The sequence below is a fragment of the Gossypium hirsutum genome, chromosome A11 (assembly GCF_007990345.1).
Source record: "Gossypium hirsutum isolate 1008001.06 chromosome A11, Gossypium_hirsutum_v2.1, whole genome shotgun sequence".
NCBI lineage: Eukaryota > Viridiplantae > Streptophyta > Magnoliopsida > Malvales > Malvaceae > Gossypium > Gossypium hirsutum.
This window is the reverse complement of record NC_053434.1, coordinates 62,524,450-62,550,505: the sequence shown is the minus strand read 5'-3', so window position 1 is coordinate 62,550,505 and position 26,056 is coordinate 62,524,450. Positions and strand designations below refer to the sequence as shown.

General features: G+C 32.6%; 1 protein-coding gene and 1 long non-coding RNA gene across 2 annotated transcripts; one reads left to right on the top strand and one right to left on the bottom strand.

The window, feature by feature from the left end:
- Window positions 1-6,740: 6,740 nt before the first annotated feature.
- LOC107942064 (BTB/POZ and TAZ domain-containing protein 4) lies at window positions 6,741-9,628 on the bottom strand. Its single transcript, XM_016875706.2, has 6 exons — window positions 9,248-9,628; window positions 8,784-9,111; window positions 8,221-8,357; window positions 7,720-8,041; window positions 7,332-7,648; window positions 6,741-7,215 (listed from the first exon to the last, which is right to left on the bottom strand). The coding sequence occupies exons 2-6, from the start codon at window positions 9,048-9,050 to the stop codon at window positions 7,077-7,079; spliced, it is 1,182 nt and encodes a 393-aa protein (XP_016731195.1). The 5' UTR covers window positions 9,051-9,111; window positions 9,248-9,628; the 3' UTR covers window positions 6,741-7,076.
- Window positions 9,629-10,483: 855 nt separating this feature from the next.
- LOC121209910 (uncharacterized) lies at window positions 10,484-15,306 on the top strand. The gene is made up of 4 exons (XR_005905093.1): window positions 10,484-11,015; window positions 11,141-11,231; window positions 11,316-11,384; window positions 12,566-15,306. It is a non-coding gene; the product is annotated as an uncharacterized lncRNA (long non-coding RNA).
- Window positions 15,307-26,056: the final 10,750 nt, after the last annotated feature.

The window sequence follows — 26,056 nt, the reverse complement described above, 5'->3', positions numbered from 1 at the left end:
GTTGCTATTGGAATAAAAGGCTACAATTTGTTTTCACAATTTGCACCTTAGTGATAAACCCTTGTATCCATATTCCATCAAAATCAGAGTCTGTATACCTGATGATCTCTAACTGATTAGACCTCCGATATGTGAGCATGTAATCTTTGTTCTCTGAAAATACCTTATAACCTTCTTGGATGCTATCCAATGGTCCAAACCAGGGTTGCTTAAAATATCTGCCTAACATCTCAATAATGTACACAATATTCCAATGTATACAAACTTGAACGTACATTAGACTTTTCACTACTAAAATGTAAAAAATCTAATGCATTTTTGTAATCTCAAAAACATTCTTAGGGCATTGATTAAGGCTATACTTATTGTTGACAATCAGTATGTCATTAACATATAAAACCAAATATAGAACCTTACTCCCACTAATCTTATGGTATATACGATTATCAATAAAATTCATCTCTAAATTGAATGAGATAATCATTTGGTAAAATTTATAATATTATTGACGAGAAGTTTGCTTAAACCCATAAATGAAGTTCTTTACAAATAATTAACTTTGCATCATTAGACACATTTATGATCAATGTTACCATTAAGAAACCATTAACTTAATATTCATCTGATGTAGCTTAATGTCAAAATATTCCACTAAAGCCATTATAACCATTTCTCTAGTGGACCTTTTTAATGACATTCATTCTGGAGGTTGTTGAGTTTGTTCTTCTTGAACAATTACCTTATCTTGAATAAGAAGTTGTTCAATATTGTTTATTGAGATTCTAGATTCACTTGTTAATCAATAATAGGTATGAGAACCTAAACATCATCAAAAGTGATAGTAGGAACTGAGTTAGAATCCAATTCCTCCTCAAAAGCAATGTCTCTAACCTTATTTCTCCCCCCCAAACTCAACATCCTCAAAGAATGTTGCAATTTTCGTCTCAAAATATTCCTAATTGTGGGATCATAAAACTTATAGCCCTTAGATCGCTCAAAATTTCCTTAACCCTTAACTTTGCAGACATTAAAGAAGTCATAAGTGATATCATTTCAACCTTATCGTTTTTAGCAAAACATTTCTAAATTTCATCAAGGAAACCTTAGCCTGAGTAATCTTTTCAGATTCTATACCCCTAAAGGCTTCTAAAATATTGTGCTTCATGATCATTAAACTCATACAATTTGAATGATCTCACCTCTCAAAATCCCTTTTAACATAAGGGGTGTTTTTCGCAGTGAGAGGTGTGGGTTGTTCTTCCCATAGTGCAATGTCTATGTTCATACAACCAAACACTATAAGTAAGTGCCTTTTCTATTCATTGAAATTAGTCCCATTAAGCATGGGTATAGAATTTATATTAGCAGATATTGTGGTAGTAGAAGATAAATTAGCTGAATATAGAACAAAAAAATAAGCTCACATCAATATTCATTTCAAGATAATGGCTAATCACATCTCAAGATACCAAACAAAACATTAATATCAAATCTTTGGACAGTAATATTAACAGTAAGTGATACTCTTGTTGCAGCAATCAAACATTGACAATAAATTATGTCAAACAATTAATTAATCTTTGGACTAACTTATTACTCACATAAAATACCTTATAATTGTCACACATTTATCACCACAGATGTCATTGAAATTCTACCAAATATTAACTTACCTTTGGGTCAATTAATAAACGCATGAATCACAAAAACATATAATCATCTTGATATTTCAAATAAACTAATCTACACAAAAAAGGTCACTTTGGCGGCGTTTTGTTTCAACTAATCTATTTAAAATATTAGACATCCTTAATTAAAAACCAAAGCCAAAATTTGAATTTATTTGTTTCAAAATATTTCTTTTAATTTCATCTTTCAATCAAATTAAAAGATACTAGTATATATGTATATATAGTTATCTCAAAACAACATACAATGATGTTGGCAAATATAATAATAGTTGAATAAATTATAAACCATAAACAACTTCGCATAAGACTTCAAATTTAAACCAAAATAATTTGAATAAAGGTAAACCTCATCTTAAGATATCGGACACTCCATTAATATTTCATCTTTGGACAAAATATTAACTTGTAAGTGATATCTTGGTGTAGTAATCAAACATTAACAATAAGAACATGTCGAACAATAAATCTTCCTTTGGGTCGATTTATTACTCACATGTAAAACCGAATAATCGTCACATGTTTATCACCATAGTTGCACATGTAATATTATTAACCTTCATTTGGGCCGATCAATATCAACATAACTTAAGTTACATACACACAAATTTTTATATTTTAAAACAAAATAATTTATACAAAAAAAATCACTTTGGTGACTTATTACTTCAATTAAGTTATTTTAAAATATATATAAACATACCAATATTCAAATTTAAAAATTTCCCAATAGTCAAATGTCAAAACTATTTTTTTTATTGCTTTATAGACTCCAAAATAAGGTTGTCTTAATAATGCAATAAAAAAAACCAAAAACCTTAATTTTTGACTATTTCTTTTCTTTTATTTTTTTTTTGTTCCAAAACCATTTATATCAAAACTAAACAAAAATAATGTAGTGGTTCAAAGCCAAATAATAAACAAGCACATAAGCACATATATTCATAATTTTGGCATGGATAAAACACCAAAGCAATTCATGCATATACATGTATTAATAATCAAATTGAAAAACTTACTCTGAATTTAACATGTAAATCCAAAGTTGTTTTTATGATTAAACATATATTCACATGAATACTTGAAAAATATTTTCAAGCCAATAAATCTCAAAAAAAAAACAAAATCATAAATAGCTGGCATATCTCACAATTTATACAATAAACCATATCATCATAATTTAACTAAATATTTGAAACCATAAGTTGCCAAAACCTAATATTATAGAACCAAACTTAAAACCAAAATATTTAAATATGTATATAGTTGACATGAATTTGCACCGAAACACCTATAAAATTGAATATATAACCATAACAAAAAAAATTTAATAACTTCAACGATATCCATTAAAACTTAATTTCACCAATTAAACTATAAAAGATATCTTATTGAATAATGGTTATAAACACCTATTCACACAAACTATAATCATATATTAATCCTCAAAATCATTGATATGCATATAATATATATACACACATAATATATACACAATTATAATAATATAATTTTAATACTGGCTTGCCTTACATATTTCATGTAAACTCAAATTTATATTCATGACTAAAAACATTATCATATTTTTTTTTATACGCACACATACCAACTAAATATAAAAAGAATCACAAATTATATAAAAGCCTTTATATGAGCAACTACTTATGAAAATTCATAGCCACCATATTAAAAAAAATCTCAAATATTTTAATTTTAGTCGGGTTCCATAAGGACTAAAACTTATATAAAATAATTATAACAGAAACCAAAGCTAATCATTCATATATATGAATTAAATTCAATGGTGAATATAATTCATAATGAATAAAGGCAAAAGATGATAATTACATATATATTCAATCACAAACAGAAAATTTAAAACAAATAGTATAAAAAAAAACTTACCAACATTCATTTATTCGATTATCAAGTGAATTAACTTTTAAAACCAATTATATAACCTAATTGGAATTCTTCAATTGCAAAAAGTTGTAAGTTGTAACTTTAATTTAATAATGATTTTAACCAAAATTTATAAAATAATTGTGTGAAAAGAAGAGAAAGAAATCTCAAAAATTAATTTTTATCAATTGATTATAAATAAATAAACAAAACTTCATCTTCCAAATAGCATATGCAAATTTTAAATTAGATTATATTTATAAAACCCTAAAACTTTATTTAAAGAATCAAAACCCAAAAATTTATCAGGAGTCTCAAAGATTCAACATAATATATAATTAAAATATCAAATCTATAAAATTAAAAAAGAAAAATGAATCAATCCAAAAATAATAAAAAATCAATTCATTCTCAATGATTCAACATGTCAAAGCTCAGATGCCACTTGTTAGATTTGTAAAATAAATCTAAAATAAAACTTAATAAACTAGGATATATCATGTCAAATCATCATAAATAAATCAAGAACAAAACTAGATGCGGAAGCGTACCTAAATCCATAAATTCCTTGAAGTTTTACTGGATCTTGGGGATTTGATCTTTCAAATTAGCACACAAGAAATTCAGAGAATATCTACTCTCTCTTTCCTAATGATGGGATATTAAAAAATATATCTTGTGTATAATTTGGGGACCATAACCCTAATATTTATAACCTTAGCATATTAGTTCTAATCAAATTCTAATTAGCCCATCATTAATCAGAATTTGATTAGAATTCAATTACTAGAGCATCTACACATATTTGACCCATACTTTATTTAATAATTAAAGCCTAATAAAATTTTAACCAAATTAGGTCACTTTTAATTTAGGCTAACCTATCATTATAGTAAATAATAACATGTAATTACCCTTATTATATATGTGATGTTCATATTTTCCAACAATATGAAATAATTTTAATTTATATCATTAAATGTTTTGATTTAATTTATATTTAATATACATTTATAATTTCAATTTAAATAAAATGATTGTAATATTAATTGATTTGATATAATTAATATTCTAATTTTTTTATTCATATTACTTTTTTTTAATATTAATATCATTATATGTTCTTGTCATATCTGGTTTTTTTTATACAGTGCCTAGTATTATCAATAGTCACTCCCTAATCTTTAAATAGGAGGATAATGTGATTTATCACACTTATCACACTTAAACCCACAACCTCTTACACCGACTATAATATTGATATTAATTGAGTTAAGACTCAATTGACTTTTATTGATATTACTAATTTTACTAATTATTTAATTATTTCATATTACAAATTTTGCTTCCAAGATTTGCAAATAAATATTTGATAAATATTAGAGGTTTTGCATCAAGATTTATAAATAATATTGATAACTATTTAATAATTACTATGAACAGGCTATCATTTTGGATGACGATGATGATAATTATTTGATTTCATTCACCGAATAAAATTTGGTTCAGAGTTTTTCCAAGTTGAGTTTTATATTATAATTAGTAACATAGTGTATCTAAAATTTGATTTTATAAACTTTCTAACATTTTTATCACAAATTTTAAAGTAATGTAAATTACAAATTTTAAAAGTTACAGTAAAATAAAATGATTATGTTTCCAATTAATTAAATATAAATTTATATGAAAGAAATTTTAACATCATGTTAAAATTTAAAAATAATTAAAAAAGAAAAAGAAAAATGATAGAAAGAGAAACATGAAGAGATTTGGGAAATTTGATTAAAAATAAGTGGATTTTGGAGTTTTGTGAGATAGGATTAGGAAGTAACATAATATAAGCAAATTTTCAGAATTAAAATATGAAAGTGTTGAATCTACTCGGTGTAAAAGTAAAGTTATTTTAGACTTTTTTATATTTTTTCGTATGATCAATATTTTAGTGGTTAGACGGTTGGGTTTAATATCTTATTTATATAGATCGTAAATGTCAAGTTTGACTTAAATTATAAATTTTCAACTATTTATTTTATGTAAAAAATATTTAATCATTGCATATATATATTAATACATTGAGTATTGTAGATAGATATGATAAAAATATCGGATCGATTTAAAATTTTGTATGCATGACAAATATAATTGTATCAATAAATTTAATAATCGAATCATTAAAATATTAACCGTACAAAAAATACATTTACTTTAATTTTTTACCGATATAAATAGATGCTTCTCCTAGAAAGAGTAATTTGGGATCCTAAAAGTAAGGTTTTTTAATGTAAATATTATTACAAATAAGGTTATTGTGTGGCTCAATAACAGCAATACAACGATGCCATACAGCATACTAAAATACAACTCATCTGAAGCCACTCATTGACACCACAAATTACAGAGTGGAAACCTGTAGACTGACTTTCTTTAAACAAATCTTTCAACAGTATAGGAGGCCTTAGATGGATTCTCAACCTAGCAGTCAATCGTACACCCTTTTTTTTAATTTTTAAAATTAAAACTAAATTAATAAATTTTGTAGATGTTATAGGTTAAATTTATTAAATTTTTAGAATTCAAATTAAAATGAAAAATTTTGTAAAAATTGTGATTAAATTTATTGAATTTTTTAGATTTAAGATTAAATTGATAAAATATATAAACATTGAAATATTAAATTTGTTACTAGGCTAATAAAAAATTCTAAATCAGTTTTTCCTTACTCATCTAACGACAACTAACTAGAGAGTGAATAAAATATTTAATTTCGAAAAGTCAAATAATTAAATTGAAAAAATTAATAATTTGATGACCAAAAACATAGTTAGATGACTTGCTTTTGTAGTTTACTCAGAAAAATTATATTATATAGATATGTCCAAATATATGAGTCTCAAAAATTAAATGAATATTTAAAAAAAAACAAAAATCTGACTAAAATTATTTCAAGAATATGTCCCTCATTCACCAATATGGAAATTAGAGTAAAATTTGGAAAAACTAATTTATAGTTCGACATTTTTTTTTTAATTTCACTAGAATAAATTTAAGTATAAATTACAAGAATAAACATAAATACAGAATTCAACTAATACAATATATAACGGACAAAAAATTGGACAAAACTCACACAAAATATATATGTACATTGTGTGTTGAGAAGAGAGTCGGGAGTTAATATTTTTTGTACAATTAAATATTTACAAATGAATCAGACTTAGATATATACAATGATCGGACTATTTGTTTGGCTCGATTCATTCAATTAGTACAAACCAAGCCTTGGAGATGTATTTTGTGATTTTGTTTTGAAATTTATATTTAATAATATATTCTTATTTAATTTTAATTATAAATATTAATATAAAAATACTTTTAATGTTTTTTATTTTTTAACAGTGAAACCGACTCGGGCTCAACTTGATTTCGAGGATTAAAATTTTTTAGAATGGATAGGTCTAATCCTGAAATAAGAGAGGTGGATATTGTTTATGGTGAAGAGTTGTAATTAGAGGACACAAAAATTGGTGCACCTCCAATTCTCTTTGTTCTTAATATCCTTTTCACAAGTAATTTCCACTTGATTTCGTCCTTCTTGCTTTGTTTCCTGATCTTCTCCTTGAGGTTCCTGAATTGGAAGGTTGGGTTTCAATATTGACAAATATCTTATTTATGCAATTGGTTATTTAAGAGATCAAATTGGCATCAACCATATCGTCTTAAATTTGGCATTTTAAAAGGTACCTGCACAAAGGAACTCGGCACGAATTTGAATCAGTGCAGAGACGGGAATGTAACTCCAGTAGCTGCCACATTCTTTTGCAATGAATGCAGCCGCCAGGGACTCTCAACTTGCAACTAGCAAAATGGCGAACAAGCAATTCTAACCCTTTGCAACAGTCTCCATAATCGCATGGTGTTTGGTGTTCTTTCAAATCCTTATCATGTGGTCCAATTGTCCTGCAACCATCTCTGAATATGTGAACAAGAGCCTCCATTGCTTCACATAATTGAAGGTAGATCCTCTGCTCATTTGATTTCCTGTTTTTCTCCTTTTGCATCTGCAAAATTTGCATTTAGAGATTTAGGTCAAACTGCTAGAACCCAAGGTTACAAGGTGAAGCAGCCTTACCATGATATCCCTCCCATGTTCTTCATCCATCATGGATTCAAGAAGTTCTTTTTCAAGTGCTGGATTGCTCTTCTTCATTGCTTTCCACCCTTCAGTTTCGCGAACGGCCTTGCAGGTCATTATGATCATACGGTGAGTGATCAGCGTTAGTCGAGGCGCATCACACAGTAATGAAAGCTGGAAGGCATCAACTACATTTTCTATAGTAAGCAAGCCATGCTCAAGTTGCTGTTCACAAGCTCGCTTCAGCTGAGGAACAACATATGTGTGTGACATCACCAACAATGGCAACACAAATTCCTTCATTTCTTCTTTCTCATAACTACAGATCAAAACCAATAACAATTAGCACATGCCGGCATGAATGCATGATGTAACCACATGATCTCAGTGACACTGACAACAAGTTCAAAGTGTGAAGGTAACTAGTAATTGCCAAGGACTTACTGGTTCACAAAACTGAATTCGACCAAAAGTCTTCCAAGGCAAAAGAGAAGTTACCTGGAAGAGTACAAGAATCGAATGAAAGCCCGAACTGCATCTTGTGGAACACCATGGATGTGGATTGAAATTGGTCTTCTGTGACCAAATCCTTTTGCTTGTTTCAACATGCCTCTTAGTACAGGAGAAGCCATGCCCTGTTAGCAAAAAAGATCCAGTGAAGGGATTTGAGTCAATAAATTTGTTCAAGACACCATGTCCAAATTGCTAAATAGTTGCTATTAGCTTTATTTTCTTGTACATTAAAACACTAAACAACTCGATCCTACAAGGATTAAGGGGGCAAATGTGGCTTTCCTTTTGCTGGTTATGCTAAAAAAATATAACAACTTGCTCATGAGCTAAATGAATCAATGTCGCATTCCACCAAATGGGATTTCATTTCCAATATCTATGGTCTAAAACTGATATATAAAATTAAGTTGTATAACCAAACCATAAAAAAATGCCTGGTTAAATCAACAATATACGGAATCGAGATTGTTCAAATAACAAGGGTATTGCTCAAAGCATAACGTCCATTAATTTCATCATTAAAGATAGAAAAGACAAGGAGCGCTTACAACAATATTAGAATGCGCACAGATAATGCCACCATTATCAGTTTTAATGATAACATCAGTTTTATAGCCTCCATCAAAGAGCCTATCCCACAAAGCCCTGGTTGCTGTCGCGGCACAATTGTTTCCTCTTATGGCTGACCCATTCTTCATTAGTGACCCCTTCCGCCTACAATTTTTAGCTGGACCAGGTAATGGAGGTGGCGCTGGAAAAACCTTATTGGCACCTCGACAAGTTTGCTTTGTAATACATTCTTCCATCTTCCCCATTAACTTTCACTTTTGGAAGGCATTCAATGACAATCAAACTCAGGTTCTTTTTTTATTTGATCTGACAAAAGAATGAAATAGCAGAAACTTCGATGAGCAACACAGAATCACAAGTTTCAATTTGCATATTTATAGAAACATGACCAAAATTAAAGATTAATGAAATCTAAAACATGGGTTTTCAAGAAAAAACTCACCTTTTAATCTAAATCAAAAGTGTCTGGGATTTGGAAAATGCAGAATCAATAAGAAGAAATTAACATGTTTCCGTACAAAATCTCCAACGAATCTCGAAGAAAATGAACTCTTTTTAATTATATGAAAAAGAGAAAGCAAGAAAAAGAGAAGAATGGAGATGGCAACGATCTATCAGTTCCTCCGCCACTGCCACCGCCACCAATTCGGGTGCAGAGGCCGGAAAAAAAGTGAACCGGAAAAAACCGCCAAGGAATTTAATATTTAAAAATAAAAATAAAATCAACATTTATGTGCGAGTATAACATGCACGATTCTTCTTGCTCACTTCACGCGCTTGATTTCAATGAAAAAAAATGAATGGTTTTGGACAAATTCCGTTTTACTTTTTACAACGGGTGGTCGGGCGCTTCTATTTTAATGGTTGGTTGCTTTGGTTAGTTACGTGGACGGTGTGGGGCGGGAGTAAAAAATTGTTCTACACAAAGCCGTTTTGCCCTTACTTTTGTGCTTCATTGGGGGATTTGATTCCTCCTTAGGTGAAATTAATTTCGGTAAAATAATAAATTAAATATTATATTAATGAAGTTACAATCAACAATAAAATATAAGAGTGATGTAATTATAATGAGAAGGAAAAAATAACTACTAAGGATATTAAATTAAATTTTATATATTTGATAAAATAAATTAATTTACGTCATTATTATATTTAAATTATATTTATTTATGTATTTACATAAAATTAAAAAAATTATTAACTATTATTTGAAAGAAATGAATTAACAATAAATATTATAATTAAGAATATTAAAATAAAAAATTTATTAAAAACATTATCATTAGCTCAAAAAAGATAACAAGGTATAATGTATTGTTTCGTAGTATCCATAAAAAGCTAAAATAAAAAATATAATTATTATAAAAATAAGGTCATAATAAGAAAAGAAAGTAAGCTCCATGAATAGGCACTAAACATTGACTAAAACTATGTTTCCATCTATTAATTTTCAAATATTACATATTAATTACTAATATAATTAAATTGTTATATTTTAATGTTTAACTTTTAATACCTCTTAATGAAATGATGCAACAGTATTTTAACACAAATGATTAATGACTAATTTGACACTTAAATTATTATTAAAATATCATGTTAATATTTTTAGAATTTTTCTTAACAATAATTTTAAAATGTTCAAAAAAATTAAAAATATCAAAAAATTAAAAATCATAAATTTCTAAAAAGGGAAATTGTTGCTAAAATATTCAATTTTTTCCTATATAGTTGACAACATGACCATTTTTATTTTTTTAGAATATAAGCTGGATTTATAAAACCAAACCCAAGACAATGCCATTGGGCTACCAGAATAATTAGCATAAACACACCAAGACCTGGCCCAACAGATTGCCCCAACAATTAACAAAAAAAAAAAAAACCAGCAAAGCTTTTTGGAGACGCTTCACAAAGCAGAAAAATAAGTTTTAGAATTCTCCATCACCAAATCGACAAAAGCAACAAAAACCAGGGGAAAACTGTTCATTTTCCTTGGGAACGCGGCGGTCAAAACTTTTGTTGCTTCTTTATCCTTCATCGTCCAGTGCGTTTTAGTCCAGAGCTTCCAACAAGCTACGGTCTCGCTCAATCAGTATCACCGCAACCTTGGGATCCCATACCTCAAGAATATCCCCTATTTTTGCCGAAGACCTTCCCTGGCTAACTGGTTCGCCGCTTCGTTGGCCAATCTTTTCACATGCAGAAAGGTACAGCTTTGAAAAACTTTACTCAGCCTCTTCACGTCTTCCATATACCCCGATATTTCGGAGGAATCTGTTTCATCTTTAGTTGCCTTCTTAATGACTGTTAGAGAGTCACCTTCAACCTCCAGGTTTTGTACATTTAGATCTAAGCATAACCTCAACGCCTCCACACAGAGCCTAGCTTCCGCCGCAAAAGGCGAAGAAATCCTCTCATGCAAGGTAATTTAGATGCAATGACATCTCCTCTTGAATCTCTTAATAAAATTCCCGAACATGATATTTCTTCATTCTTTCAAAATGCAGCATCAAAGTTTACTTCTATGTACCCCTATTTCGGGCATCTCCACCGGTCTCCTGTTTCAACTTTCAGAGGTAATGCTGTTCTCAAATTATCTAGCTCTTTGATATAGTAGGGTTAATGTATATTTTATTCTCTGAATTTTACAACTTTTATTTAGTTGAAAATCATTAATCAATATGGTACCTTTTTTAGGTACCTAATTGACATTATTAATTACCAATAAAATAGAGACGTGCGTCTTCAAAATTTTAAAATACATATTAATATAAATTTTAGGGTTTCAAAAAATAATATAAAAGAATTATTATTATTTCACATGCATAAAGAATCTACAAGGATGTTCACATTTAGATGAATCTAGACTTATATTTATCTAAGTTCATTTGTGTATTTTTTTAGTAATTTACTTTTTATAATTTCAAAAAATATTAATATTAAAAACTTAGTACTTTTTTTTTATTTTACATGTATAATGAACTAAGATAAATGGTTGTTGAGATTTAAATGAATCTAGATATCTATTTATCTAAGTTCAACCTGGATGTGCAATTTTTAATAATTTCATATTTTATTTTTTTTAAACTAATAATATAAAAACATGTTATTTTTAGAAAAACTTGTGTTTGAATGAATATTTTTAAAATTTTGGGGATTTTTAAAATACTAGCATTTTAAAATTCATTAATTTAAAATGCTAGCAATTGTAATTTGCTTGATTGAAATAATTGTATTAGGAAAAAATAGATTATTGGAATTTTTAAATTAAAAAATAATTATAAAATAGGAATAGTTATATTAAAAATAAATAATATAAAATTTTAATATAGGTATCATTAGATTTTTAAAAAGTAATAAATATTTTTAATAAAATAAAATATTAAATATATATATTTATATTAGAATTAAATAAAAAAACTTAGAGTTCATTTTTTTTATGTTAGTGGGACCATGTTGTATTAAATGAAAATAATTATGATGATTTTTGAAAAACCACCTCTTCAAGTGGAATTTGAATAAGGAAATTAAACTACAGAAATCCATTCTTAAAATTCTTTATAAATTTTGAAATTCTTCAATATTTTTATCCAAACAAATAATTATTTTTTAGAATTTTAAAAACTTTAATACAAATGAAATTCTTTGTCTAAATCCCTCATCTAAACAAACAAATATTTTTTGAATTTTGTGCTCCTTAACTTCTAAGAGTATGGTAGATTTACCATTAGATAATAGATAAATGGGTCAACAGCAGGTTTTAAGAGAAAGTGCGGATCAACGTCTAAGAGTTTGTCTTAACGAAATAAGATCATTTAAAGAGGATCAACGAGGGGTTCTAAGAGAAAGTGTGGATTCATTCACGATGCGGTACCGCCAATTTCTCTATTTAGAATATTATTATTATTTTTTTAAAATGTTCAATAATTATATTTTTAAAAATGTTTTTTGTAATTTTAAAAAATAAATTTTGAATTTGTTATTCTTTTAGAGTTTGCTAATATTTTTAGATTTTTTTATTTTAGAATACAGTTAGAAATAATTCTAAAAGAATCAAATTTATATTTTAGTTATAATTTAAGGGAAAAATTAATTATTAATCTTTCAAGTTAATGTCCCCCATCATCATTTAGCTAGAGGCAACAAAAGTTAATCAAAGAGTAACTAAAATGTAACAATCAAATAATATTAATAAATGTTATGTTAACTTTTGAAAATTAAATAATTGAAACGTAATTTTAATTAAAATTTAATCACTGTAGATAACATTTACCTAAAAAAGAAATCAATGAAATTGTAAGTTTCCATTAGACCCATAAAGGTTCAATAAAAAAAATTAGGATGCAATGACTTGATCAATCGGTCTTAACTTAGTTTGATATCAAATGATACAAGATTAACCTAGTAAGCCCAAAAGATGAATCTAAGTTATTTTGGGACTCATAGAAGCTTAACTAAATTTTTTATCTTAATGAGTTTCTTGGATCTATGGATTAAATTAAAATGAAAGCAAGTTAAAAAATCTAAGTAATAAAATTAACCAAGCACAAAGTAAACAATCAAGCTAAATAGAAGAACTAAAAATAAGATGGATGATGGAAAGAAGAATCTAATGAAAGGTGATGAAAAGGCGATGCATATGAAACTCGTTGAAGAAGAATCTTCAATAAGCTTCACAAGTGGTTATTACCAATCCCTTAAGGTTGAATCCTAATAAATTGGAAGGTGAAAAACTTTCCATGACTTCAAGAAGAAAACCAAGAAGACAATAACTTCTAAAATAGACAAGAGAGATATCTTGCAAATAAAAAAACTCAAAACCAAGAAGAAAACAACTTCGAAAATGAACAAGAAAGATATCTTGTAAAGAAAGAAAGTCAAAGAGCTATATTGAATCAAAATAATGAATGGTGTCTCATGAATAATGAAGATGCCTTTATATAGGTTAGTTAACTATATCAAAATAAAAATCCTAAATATAATGAAACTCTAATTAGTTTAAATAATAAGTAGTTCTAGTTTAAATAAATTTTATTGTTGACTAAGAAATATAAAATTTCTAAAAAATTGGTAATATTGAAAAAAAATCTAAAATCCAAAATAAATAAATAAATATAGAACTTAATAAATATAATATCGGGCTCATATATAATCAAATTTAAACCTTACTATTGAACCCAATATGAGTTAAACTTGAATTAAAACTTGGAATTCGTAATTTCTCGTAATCCCGTCTAAAAATTCTACTCAACAATCTTCATTAAAATGACCATAACTTGAGCTCCTAGACTCGAAATTGAGTGATTCAAAGTGCACTTAGAAGTTAAGAGACATCGTTTTGATCGATATGAACACATCTCAACCCAGAAATCACGAGATCTAATCTAAAAACTCATTACAAATCGATTAATCTTTTGAGGTTACAGTAACTTCGATGAATTTAAGTTAATAAATACCCCATTCGCACATGTATCACATCCAAAGTTAAGCTTCAATTTTTGAGATCTTTTGGTCTTGTCAAATGGGCCTTGTAAAAGGTTAAACTGAACATGTTCTTGGGCTGAAATTTGGGCCCCCATGCTTATATCAGGGTGGGAATAAGATAGGTACGAAAATTAATCACTTTTTTTGTTAGGAAATGTTATTCTAAGATCGAGTAACTATTTTAGATTGAGGTACAAGCTCATTGCTAAGGATGGATGGTTGTGATTTTGCGTTTCGTATGGCGACTAGAGGTTTTGGATGATATATGATTGATGAGACTATGGGATTAGGCAATTAGGTTGTTAAATTAGGAGTATGAATAAGAGAAGTGTTGTTTTTATTTTGGTAGGCATTCGGAATATGAGTTAAGGCATGCTTGTGATATTGCGATGTCTTTGATACGTGAGTATGGGTGATTGTAATGTCAATTTGGTTATTGATTTAGTTAAGGTGTGGGGTGAAGATGACATGAAAGAATTTAGAGAAGTACATATTGAAGTTTTTGCTGTCAGTGAGAGGCCTTCACGAACGGAGCCATTAATGATGGAAGAACCTGTTTGTGAGTTGGTTGTGATAAGAATGGGGGTGAAGGAATAAGGGTAAAGGTAGACTTGGTGGTTGAGAGGTATAGTCCTTGTGGGTAGGTACAATTTCTCAATTTAAATGCAAGAATTTTTTTTTGTATGAAAACATAGAGTTAAAGGGGAATATATTTTCAAAAAGTTAAACTTCCCTTTACATGCAATTTTTGGATTGAATTAGGTCATAACATTGTAAATGACGCTTGTTATTATTAACGTGAAGCAGAATGCCTATATATAACACATAGTATCATGTGCATATAGCTTTGATAGACACCTATAAATTAGGATCTATAATACAAAATCTTAATTCATACAGAATATCAGTATTTTACGTAACTAATCTCCTAAGAATCAGCTATACACGTGACACAACTAATCACATGTCTAGATTGATTTCCTACACTCCCTATAAGCTAAGCGATATTGTTAGATCTTGTCTTAAGTGTAGTATTTTCGTTAATATACACTTGTAATTTTTTTTGGACAAATTGGTTAATAAAAAATTTTCATTGATTACATTTATATACTTTGTATAATTGTCGTCATATGGTTTTTGCACGCAAAACAAAATAGAAACAAATGTTACTAATTTGTTGTCTAAATTTTTAACAAATATTAAGTGGTATTACATGGTCGGGTCGTAGTACAAAAAGACAACTTCTATTAGTAGATGAACTTAAACATGTCCTTAGTCTAATAAAAAATGAGCAAACCGATTAAAGGATTAATATGTTGTCTATCAAGTCCAATTAGGGAGATGTCTTGTTTTGGGCATCGGAGTTGATGACTTTCAGAAGATAGAGACATAAATGTGACTAACTAGACTGACAGTACATTAGATAGAACTCAAGCAGAATAAATCATGAATCTGTTTATGGATTTATTCACTTGTAACATTCATAGTATGACATACGTAAATCCTCAGTGGATGGCAAACTATGTATGCGTGACTTGTACATTTTGATATAAGTAAAAACCTAAGTTTAAATAGATAAGGAATCGAAAGTTGGTGCGTTAGGTGTACGACTTCTGTAATATGTAGTGCCATTTACAACAGTGGAAGTCATAGCCCAAACCTGAGTAAATAAAATCCTTTCATTGATATTACATGGTTGATGAAAAGTAAACATGGTCACAGGTCATCCGTCTTTGTGATAGATGTTATCTCAAAGAGATCCAAGATATCTTATAAGGATAACACACTTATGATAAGGTCATTAGATAAGCACTAAGTAGTTACTTTCGTAATGGTATGTCGTTGAGGAGAGTTTAGTCATAATACTATAATGGAATAACTTCGTGACTAAATGAGTATATAATTAATAGACGAAAATCTGGAACTTTATTATAAATCATTTGAGCCTTAGTTACATATGTCCAATATGTCTCTCTACTAGCTTGTTGAAACCAAAAATGAATTACGTGTTTGAATAGAAATAAACAAAATAAATGGAAAAAGAAAAATGAGGAATATTTAAGAATGATTACGATTTTCTTTAAAATGGAGAAATAAAATCATTTGGAAATGAATGTAACTTTTTAAAAATATAAATGAAAACTTGCAATCTTATATATGATTATTTAAAAAATTATGGAAGAAAATAAAATCATTTATCTTTTTGTACTATTTTGAAGTATGGAAATGAAAATAAATCATTTGGTCATAGTGAACATGTTGAGTTGTGACATATTGAACGTATTTTCTTAAAATTTTACTAGGGGTAAAATTGTTAAAATTTTACTAAGATAAAATTGGGATGAGAAAATTATTTAATATGTAGATATTAAATTTTATTTTGAGAAATAGAAAAACTAAATCGAGTCGGATCATATTACAAAGTATTAGGTTTAAAAGGCCCATAAAGTATTCATAATTGATCCCAATATAAGTGAAGCCCAAAACCCCTCATGTAAGGAGTGGGACAAAAAAATCCTAGTATCATTAACTAGGGTTGCCGCCCCTTATACTCTAGATAAACTAGAATATTATTTTTCTAGTGGAAATAAACTTATATACACTACAAGGGCTTGTGACTTGGCTGTGTTGCATAAGCCAGTATACCCTACAAATTTGGCATGGCCTAGTATACGACCTGGCACACGGGCGTGTGTGGCCACTTTGAAGGACACACGGGCGTGTGGTTGGTCGTGTAACCCAAGTCAGTATGTACTTCCTATTTTCACACGGCTTATGACACGGGCATGTTTGGTGGTCGTGTGAGACACACGGTCTGTCCACATAGACGTATGTTCTTTGTTTTTAGAAAAATTTCAAAGTTTTGTGAAAGCTTTATAAGTTATCGGTTTAGTCTTAAACCACTCCTAAAGTATGTTTTTGGCCTCGTAGGCTATTATAAGGGACAAATTGTTTGAGAATGAATGATGATTGTATGAATTGATTTAATGTATGAGAAAAGTACAGTTATATGTGTTATAACTTTGGAAATGCTCTGTAACCCTATTCTGACATTGAATATGGATGATGGGTGTTACAACAATAGAAAGATATAATGTCTCAATTTCCAATGGTGTAAAAAAAAAGGTAGTTTCGGGATAATGTTTTCATAACCTGAGCTCATAAATATTTAATATTGAATTTTGGATAGGTAATTTTTTCGAACTAATGTGTAACACCCCGAACTCGAAACCGACACCGGAGTCGAACACGAGGTGTTAACTGACTTTAACCCCTTATAAAATTTATTTTCCAGACACTGCCCAATCTGTGTACTAGTCGTTTTAAAAATCATATCTTGAGTTTCGTAACTCGAAAATCAGTTTCGTAATTTTTCCCAGAAACTAGACTCATGTGCCCATCTATGTATTTTTTTCTAGAATTTTTGGTCGGGCCAATTAGTACAGTTTATTAGTCAAAGTCTCCCATGTTGCAGGGGTCGACTACACTGACCTTTGCCCATTACGACTTGGATATCTCCCTGCACGGGGCTTCAATACTGATTCCGTTTGTTTCTATGAAAACTAGACTCAGAGAGGAATCTATACATATATGGTACGACCCCTAATTATCACTGGTTAATTTATAATGAATTTCCAAAGTCGGAGCAGGGAATCCAGAAACCGTTCTGGCCCTGTCCCACAAAAATCTGATTATCTCTTAATATAATGCCCATATGATCTTTTTGTTACTTCCTCATGAAAACAGACTCATCGAGCTTCGATTGCATAATTTATTCATCAATTAATTCCACTCCTACTATTTTTAGTGATTTTTCAATCTCATGACACTGCTGCTGCCAGCATCTGTTACGAAAGTAACTAGGTCCATTTCATGCCTACCCTTGATCCAACTCAATCGAACATTCGTGCCATTTTCGCATGGCTTAAAGTTTACATGCCAAAGTTCAAACACAACGTAATAGCTTATACATGCCAAAATGTTCTTCTAAGCCAACTAAGAAGAAAGTACCAAAACTTGCTATCCGGTGTGATGACTTTGATGACGGCCCGATCACGCAAAAAGAGATGTGTCCAAGAAACCTAGAATAGGTGACAAGGAAACACCGAGTGATAACTCAGTAAGTCATAAGCTATGCACTACCATCCATCAATAACATTATCACAAGAGAAAACAAAATGGAACGAGGCTAATTACTCCATCCATTCCGAACCATACCATAGTTCCTCCAACCTATCGATTCAATTTCATATCAATTCATGCATTCACATTCCATATACTCATCAATAGGACATTGAAGCATTTTCATAAATCAATTTATTTTCGTTACAATCAAATGACTAAACGGCCTTTCACCCATCCTACGATAAATTTTATGTACGTGACTTCAAGTATAGTTGTCACATAGGTTCAAACTTACCGAGCTCAACACCAAGTATAAGCATAGCACCTATTAGCCATGTACTCAAGACACTTACCTGATCTGCTGTCCGCGATCGACTCAATAGTGTCGCACACATAGTGTCCATAATGATTCACGAATGTATATTGAGTCCGCACACTCAGTGCTATATAATCAACTCGCACACTTAGTGCTACGTAATCAAATCGCACACTTAGTGCTACATAGTCAAACTCGCACACTTAGTGCCGCATGGTCAATTCGCACACTTAGTGCATCATATTCATTTCGCACACTTAGTGCTGTACAATTTAATCCCGCGCACTTAGCGCCAATCTCATGGTCATAAATGGTTATACCCGCACGTTTAGTGCCGAGATCAACAACTCAGTACATCTTACCTCTTTTCTTTTCATTCAACAATTTCATCATCACATACGTACATGCATATATATATATATGTATATTTATTCATTCCATTCAGCATCAATACATAAACATTATGACCATTTGAAATAATACCAACTACATGCTTAATGACTTACCTTGTGTTGGGTAAGACGGTTCCAACTCGACTACTCAGTGATCTTTTCTTTGCCTTTATCGGATCTAGTTCCCTTTTGCTCTTGAGCTTAAGTTCAACAAAATTTAAAATAGTCATTAATCGACTATTCAAGTATTACTTTCAGAATAATATATATATTGATTTGACCTTCACACACATAGATTATAGTAAGCTTTATAATAGTCAATAAATAACTCATTGGCAAATTTTCATTAATGTTTACAACAAAATCACATATTCACTACGAGCTGTTTTCCTGAGCAGTAGTCGCTAAATTATTTATAACTGGAGCTACAAAACTCCAAATCACTAGCCGTTAATTTTCCCTGAATATAGACTCGTATATCTTCCATCCATAAAATTTTCAGAATTTTTGGCTTGGCCAATCAATACCAGATTTTTCTTAAAGTTTCCCCTGTTTCACTATTTGACTATTCTGACCACTCTTCACTACGAATCAAATTTCTCATTTTACAGAATTCAAAATGTGTTGTATTTGATCTCATTTGAAACTAGACTCATTAAGGAGTCTAAGCATATAAATTTTATCTTATAATCATTTTTGTACAATTTATAATGATTTCCTAAATACAGAACAGGGAATCTAGTAGTCATTTTGACTCAGCCCCACAATACTTCAAATATCTCAAGATCGGTAACTCTTTTGTTTTTATAGTTTCTTTTGTAAGAAAATAGACTCTTCAAGCTTTAATGGCATAATTCACTCAGCTTCTAATTCAACTCCTACAAATTATGGCGATTTTCCAAAATCACCTTACTGCTGCTGTCCCCAAACAGATTATTACCAAATCAAATACTAACATTAGCATTTCACCTTAATAGCTAGCTTACCAAGCCTTAATTTAACATATTAATCTTTAACATATCTTTCACTTTTCATCAACAACTATCAAAAAGCTCAAGCACTCATCAATGGCAAAACACAAAATCATCATCAATCCACAAAATTGAACCATGGGTTTTTAGAACTCAAGTCAACTACTAAAACATGCATGCATCTCAAGAACAACATCAAACATACCTTAGTCTAGCAAACCACCATAGCCGATTTTCTCAAGCTCTTCCCTTCCTTTCTTTCCTCTATTCGGCCAAAGGTGTTCAAGAATGAACACATTTTTTTTTTGTTTTCTTTCCTCAACTCACGGCAACAAGGGGGGTATGGATGAGACCATTTTTTTTTTCATCACCCTTCCTTTTCATTGTTTAATTACCATGCTCTTTATTTTATTTTTCTTAGCATACATCACTAGCATAACATGTTGGTGACATGTTTCCACCCATAGCATGGCCAGCCACTATGCTTTAATTTGGCTAATTTGACATGCAAGGACAAACACTTTCCCACATATATTAATGGGCCACTTGAACACTTGCCTAGCATATTTCTAAATTGTCTCACATAAGTCCCTACTAATAAATTCCACATACACTGACCAAATTAAAGTATGGAACTATCACACAAGCATTTACGCACATCATAAACACAGAATATAATCTTTAATTATTTATAAGACTCGATTTTGTGGTCCCGAAACCACTTCCCGACTAGGGTCAATTTTGGGCTGTCACAACTCTCCCCCACTTAAGAAATTTTCGTCCCCGAAAATCTTATCGGTAAATAGGTTTGGATATCGTTCTTTCATCGAGCTCTCGGTTTCCCAAGTAGCTTCCTCGATCCCGTGTTTGAGCCATAACACCTTTACTAGCGGAACTCTTTTGTTTCGTAACTCCTTCACTTCACGAGCTAGGATACGCATCGGTTCTTCTTCATAACTCATATCGGCTTGAATTTCAACCTCTGATGGGCTAATTATGTGCGATGGATCAGATCTATAGCGTCGAAGTATCGAAACATGAAAGACGTCATGGATCTTTTCAAGCTCAGGGGGCAAAATCAATCTATACGCAACTGGCCCCACTCGTTCGGAGATTTCGTACGGCCCAATGAATCTCGGGCTCAACTTGCCCTTACGGCCAAACCTAAGTACCTTTTTCCAAGGCGAAACTTTAAGAAACACTTTATCTCCCACCTGATATTCAATGTCTTTTCGTTTCAAATCCGCATACGATTTCTGACGATCTGTGGCTGCTTTTAGACTTTCACGGATTACCTTTACTTTCTGTTCGGCATCTTTAATCAAATCAACTCCGAAAATTTTACTTTCACCAAGCTCGGTCCAAAACAATGGTGTACGGCATTTACGACCGTACAAAGCCTCGTAAGGTGCCATCTTAATACTTGATTGAAAACTATTGTTGTAAGCGAATTCAATCAAAGGTACATACCGTTCCCATGAACCACTAAACTCAAGGATGCAGCATCTCAGCATATCCTCGAGTATCTGAATTATCCACTCGGATTGACCATCGGTTTGGGGATGAAAAGCGGTGCTAAAATGCAGCTTGGTACCCAAAGCTTCTTGCAATTTCTTCCAAAATCGCGAGGTGAATCTCGGATCTCTATCCGACATGATAGAAATAGGTACTTCATGTAATCTCACAATCTGAGAAACATACAATTCGGCTAGTTTATCCAATGAAAAATCCGTACGCACGGGGATAAAGTGAGCCGACTTAGTCAGCCTATCAACAACAACCCAAATCGCATCCTTCTTACTTGCGGACAATGGCAGTCCGGACACAAAGTCCATTGTGACTCGGTCCCATTTCCACTCGGGTATCATGATCGGCTGAAGTAACCCTGAAGGCACTTGATGTTCCGCTTTCACTTGTTGACATATTAAACATCTCGAAACAAAGTCGGAGATGTCTCGTTTCATACCATGCCACCAAAACCGACGTTTCAAGTCGTTGTACATTTTCGTGCTCCCCGGGTGAATTAACATTCGGCTACAATGGGCTTCGTTCAGAATCATCGGAATGAGTTCCGAATTCCTTGGAACACACAAACGACTTCTAAACCTCAAACAACCATCATCATCAATCTGAAACTCCGATTCCTTGTTCGGAACACACTCAGCTCGTTTTGCAACCAATTCATCATCGACTTCCTGAGCTTCAAGAATTTGATGAGTCAATAATGGTTTGGCTTTTAATTCAGCTACTAACACATTGTCAGGTAGGACAGACAAGTGTACATTCATCGCTCGCAAAGCAAACAGTGATTTCCGGCTTAAGGCGTCCGCAACCACATTAGCCTTTCCCGGGTGGTAATCAATGACAAGCTCGTAATCTTTCAACAACTCAAGCCAACGTCTTTGTCGCAGATTCAAGTCTCGTTGAGTCATCAAATATTTGAGACTTTTGTGATCCGAAAACACATGGCACTTCTCACCAAACAAATAATGTCGCCATATTTTCAATGCAAACACAATGGCGGCTAGTTCGAGATCATGGGTCGGATAATTTCTCTCGTGTGGCTTCAATTGTCTTGACGCATAGGCCACAACTCGACCTTCTTGCATCAATACGCAACCCAACCCAAGTAGGGATGCGTCACTATAAATGACAAACTCTTTACCCGATTCGGGTTGCACCAAAATTGGAGCTTCAGTCAAATGAGTTTTCAGTTGATCGAAGCTTTTCTGACATTTCTCCGTCCATTCGAACTTAACATCCTTTTGAAGTAGCTTCGTCATTGGTGTGGCTATCATCGAGAAACCTTTGACAAATCGTCGGTAATAACCGGCGAGCCCTAGAAAGCTCCGGACTTCGGTAACATTTCTCGGAGGCTTCCAGTTAAGTATGGCTGAAATTTTACTCGGGTCAACTCGAATACCCGATGCGGATACCACATGACCCAAGAAGCTAACCTCTCTTAACCAGAACTCACACTTACTGAACTTAGCATATAACTGCTTATCCCGCAAAATTTGCAACACTTGCCTCAGATGCTCAGCATGTTCGGTCTCATCTCTTGAATAGACCAAGATGTCATCAATAAACACAACTACGAACCGATCTAAATACGGCCTGAAGATCCGATTCATCAAATCCATAAACACCGCAGGGGCATTAGTGAGCACGAACGGCATCACTAAGAACTCGTAGTGACCGTACCTCGTTCTGAAAGCAGTTTTGGGTACGTCCGAATCTCGAATCTGCAACTGATAATAACCCGATCTCAAATCTATCTTTGAAAACACCGATGCTCCCTTTAATTGATCGAACAGATCATCAATACGCGGTAACGGATACTTATTCTTTATCGTCACTTTATTCAGTTGACGATAGTCAATGCACAACCTCATGGTTCCGTCCTTCTTTTTCACGAACAATACTGGTGCACCCCAAGGTGAGAAACTCGGTCGAGCGAAACCTCTATCCGTCAATTCTTGCAACTGAGCTTTCAACTCTTTTAACTCGGTTAGTGCCATACAATACGGAGCGATCGAAATTGGCGTAGTTCCAGGTACAAGCTCAATACCAAACTCTACCTCCCGAACAGGTGGCAAACCCGGTAACTCTTCAGGAAAAACATCCGGGTATTCACAAACCACCGGCACCGATTCGGGTTTCTTTTCTAACTCCTTGTCATCAAGTACATACGCGAGGTATGCGTCGCAGCCTTTCCTTACATATTTCTGGGCCAACATTGCTGATATTACAGCTGGCAACCCCCTTAAGTCCGCAGACTCAACTCGGATTATTTCGTTATTTGCGCACCTCAAATCGATAGTCTTGCTTTTGCAATTCACAACCGCATCATGCGCGGTTAACCAATCCAAACCAAGAATAACATCAAACTCGTCGAACAGCAAAAGCATCAAATCGGCCGGAAAACAGGATTCTCGGATTATTAGAGGGCATCTCTTACACACTTTATCAACAAGTACGCATTGACCCAAAGGGTTTGATACTCGAATTACGAGCTCAGTAGACTCAACAGGTAGAGTCTTACTGGTTGCTAAGGTTTCGCATACATATGAATGAGTAGAACCAGGGTCAATCAATGCAATCACATTAGTATCAAAGAGAGTGAAGGTACCAGTGATGACGTCGGGGGAGGATGCCTCCTCTCGTGCGCGAATGGCATATGCTCTAGCAGAAGTACGGTTCTCGGGTCGATCGGCCGTATCAGAGGCCCCCCTCTGACTACCACCCCTGCCTCCTAAAATTCTCGGTGGTCTACCTCTAGATGTCACTCCACTAGGTCTTGCACCTTGAATCTTATTCTTCTCATCCAGCTTCGTGCAATCTCTAATGAAGTGGTCCTTCGAACCGCATCCGTAACAGGCCCTGCTAGTAGACTTGCCCCAACATTCACCTAGGTGTCGTCTTCCACATTGGGATATTCAGGTTTCTCGTGACGATTATTGCCCACACTAGCTACCGAAGTAGCTCGGGAGCCCATCGATGGTCTTGCCCTGATGGAAATTCCCGCAGTCGCCCTCGACTTATTAATGTCCTCCCTGAACTTCTTTACAGCTGAGAACGGAGCTTTACCCGTCGATCTTTTACGATAATCTCTAGCTTCAAATTCAGCCTTCCTCTTCTCCTTTCCAAGTTCTTCCGCCTTGCAGGCTCGTTCGACTAGTGTTACGAATTCTTTTATTTCCAAAATACCCATTAGTAGCTTTAAATCTTCATTCAATCCTTCCTCGAATCTTTTGCACATAGCAACCTCATCAGCTACACACTCCCGGGCATACCTACTGAGTCTTACGAATTCATGTTCGTATTCAGATACAGTCATACGGCCTTGCTTGAGTTCCAAGAACTCCTTACGCTTCTGATCAATGAACCGTTGGCTAATAAATTTCTTTCGGAATTCCGTTTGAAAGAAGTCCCAAGTTACTCGCTCGTTCGGGACTATGGAAATCAAGGTCCTCCACCAATAGTAGGCTGAGTCTCGCAACAAAGATACAGCACATTTTAGAATTCGTCAGATGTGCATGACAATTCATCGAACACCCGAATGGTGTTATCAAGCCAGAACTCGGCCCTTTCGGCATCATCAGTTACTATGGCCTTGAACTCCTCGGCCCCACGCTTCCTAATCAAGTCTACAGGTGGCTTACTCAGCCTCACAGGATCAGCGACTGATGGCATTACAGGCTCTTGGGGTGGATTATTCAAATTTGGGAATTGTTGGACAGCCGGGTTGGTTCGGGCATATTGCGCGACCCACTCATTCATCATGGTAAAGAAGGCTTGTTTAGCCCCCTCACCTTGATTATTCGCAGATGACTGAGGTTCAACAGGCGGCGTCCCTTGTGCAGGAGCAGTCGCTACGCTCTCAACGTCATCCGCTAGGGTTCTTTCTACACCGGGATCCATTTACTAATCAAAACAAAAACATTTCAACCGTCAGAAGTCATCACCCTTTTAAACATTAACATTAAGGCATGTATAGCTAGACTCATACGTGCTATGGTAGTCCTAGAACCGACTAAACCTGGCTCTGATACCAATCAAATGTAACACCCCGAACCCGAAACCGACACCGGAGTCGAACACGAGGTGTTAACTGACTTTAACCCCTTATAAAATTTATTTTCCAGACACTGCCCAATCTGTGTACTAGTCGTTTTAAAAATCATATCTTGAGTTTCGTAACTCAAAAATCAGTTTCGTAATTTTCCCAGAAACTAGACTCATGTGCCCATCTATGTATTTTTTTCTAGAATTTTTGGTCGGGCCAATTAGTACAGTTTATTAGTCAAAGTCTCCCATGTTGTAGGGGTCGACTACACTGACCTTTGCCCATTACGACTTGGATATCTCCCTCCACGGGGCTTCAATACTGATGCCGTTTGTTTCTATGAAAACTAGACTCAGAGAGGAATCTATACATATATGGTACGACCCCTAAT

Excerpts from the sequence above, each read along its gene's own strand:
- LOC107942064 (XM_016875706.2), bottom strand. The coding sequence starts at position 9,050 with ATGGGGAAGATGGAAGAATGTATTACAAAGCAAACTTGTCGAGGTGCC. Across the intron at positions 8,358-8,783 it reads GTGCGCATTCTAATATTGTT|GGCATGGCTTCTCCTGTACT; the intron begins GTAAGCGCTCCT and ends TTTTGCTAACAG. Across the intron at positions 8,042-8,220 it reads CGATTCTTGTACTCTTCCAG|TTATGAGAAAGAAGAAATGA; the intron begins GTAACTTCTCTT and ends TTTGATCTGTAG.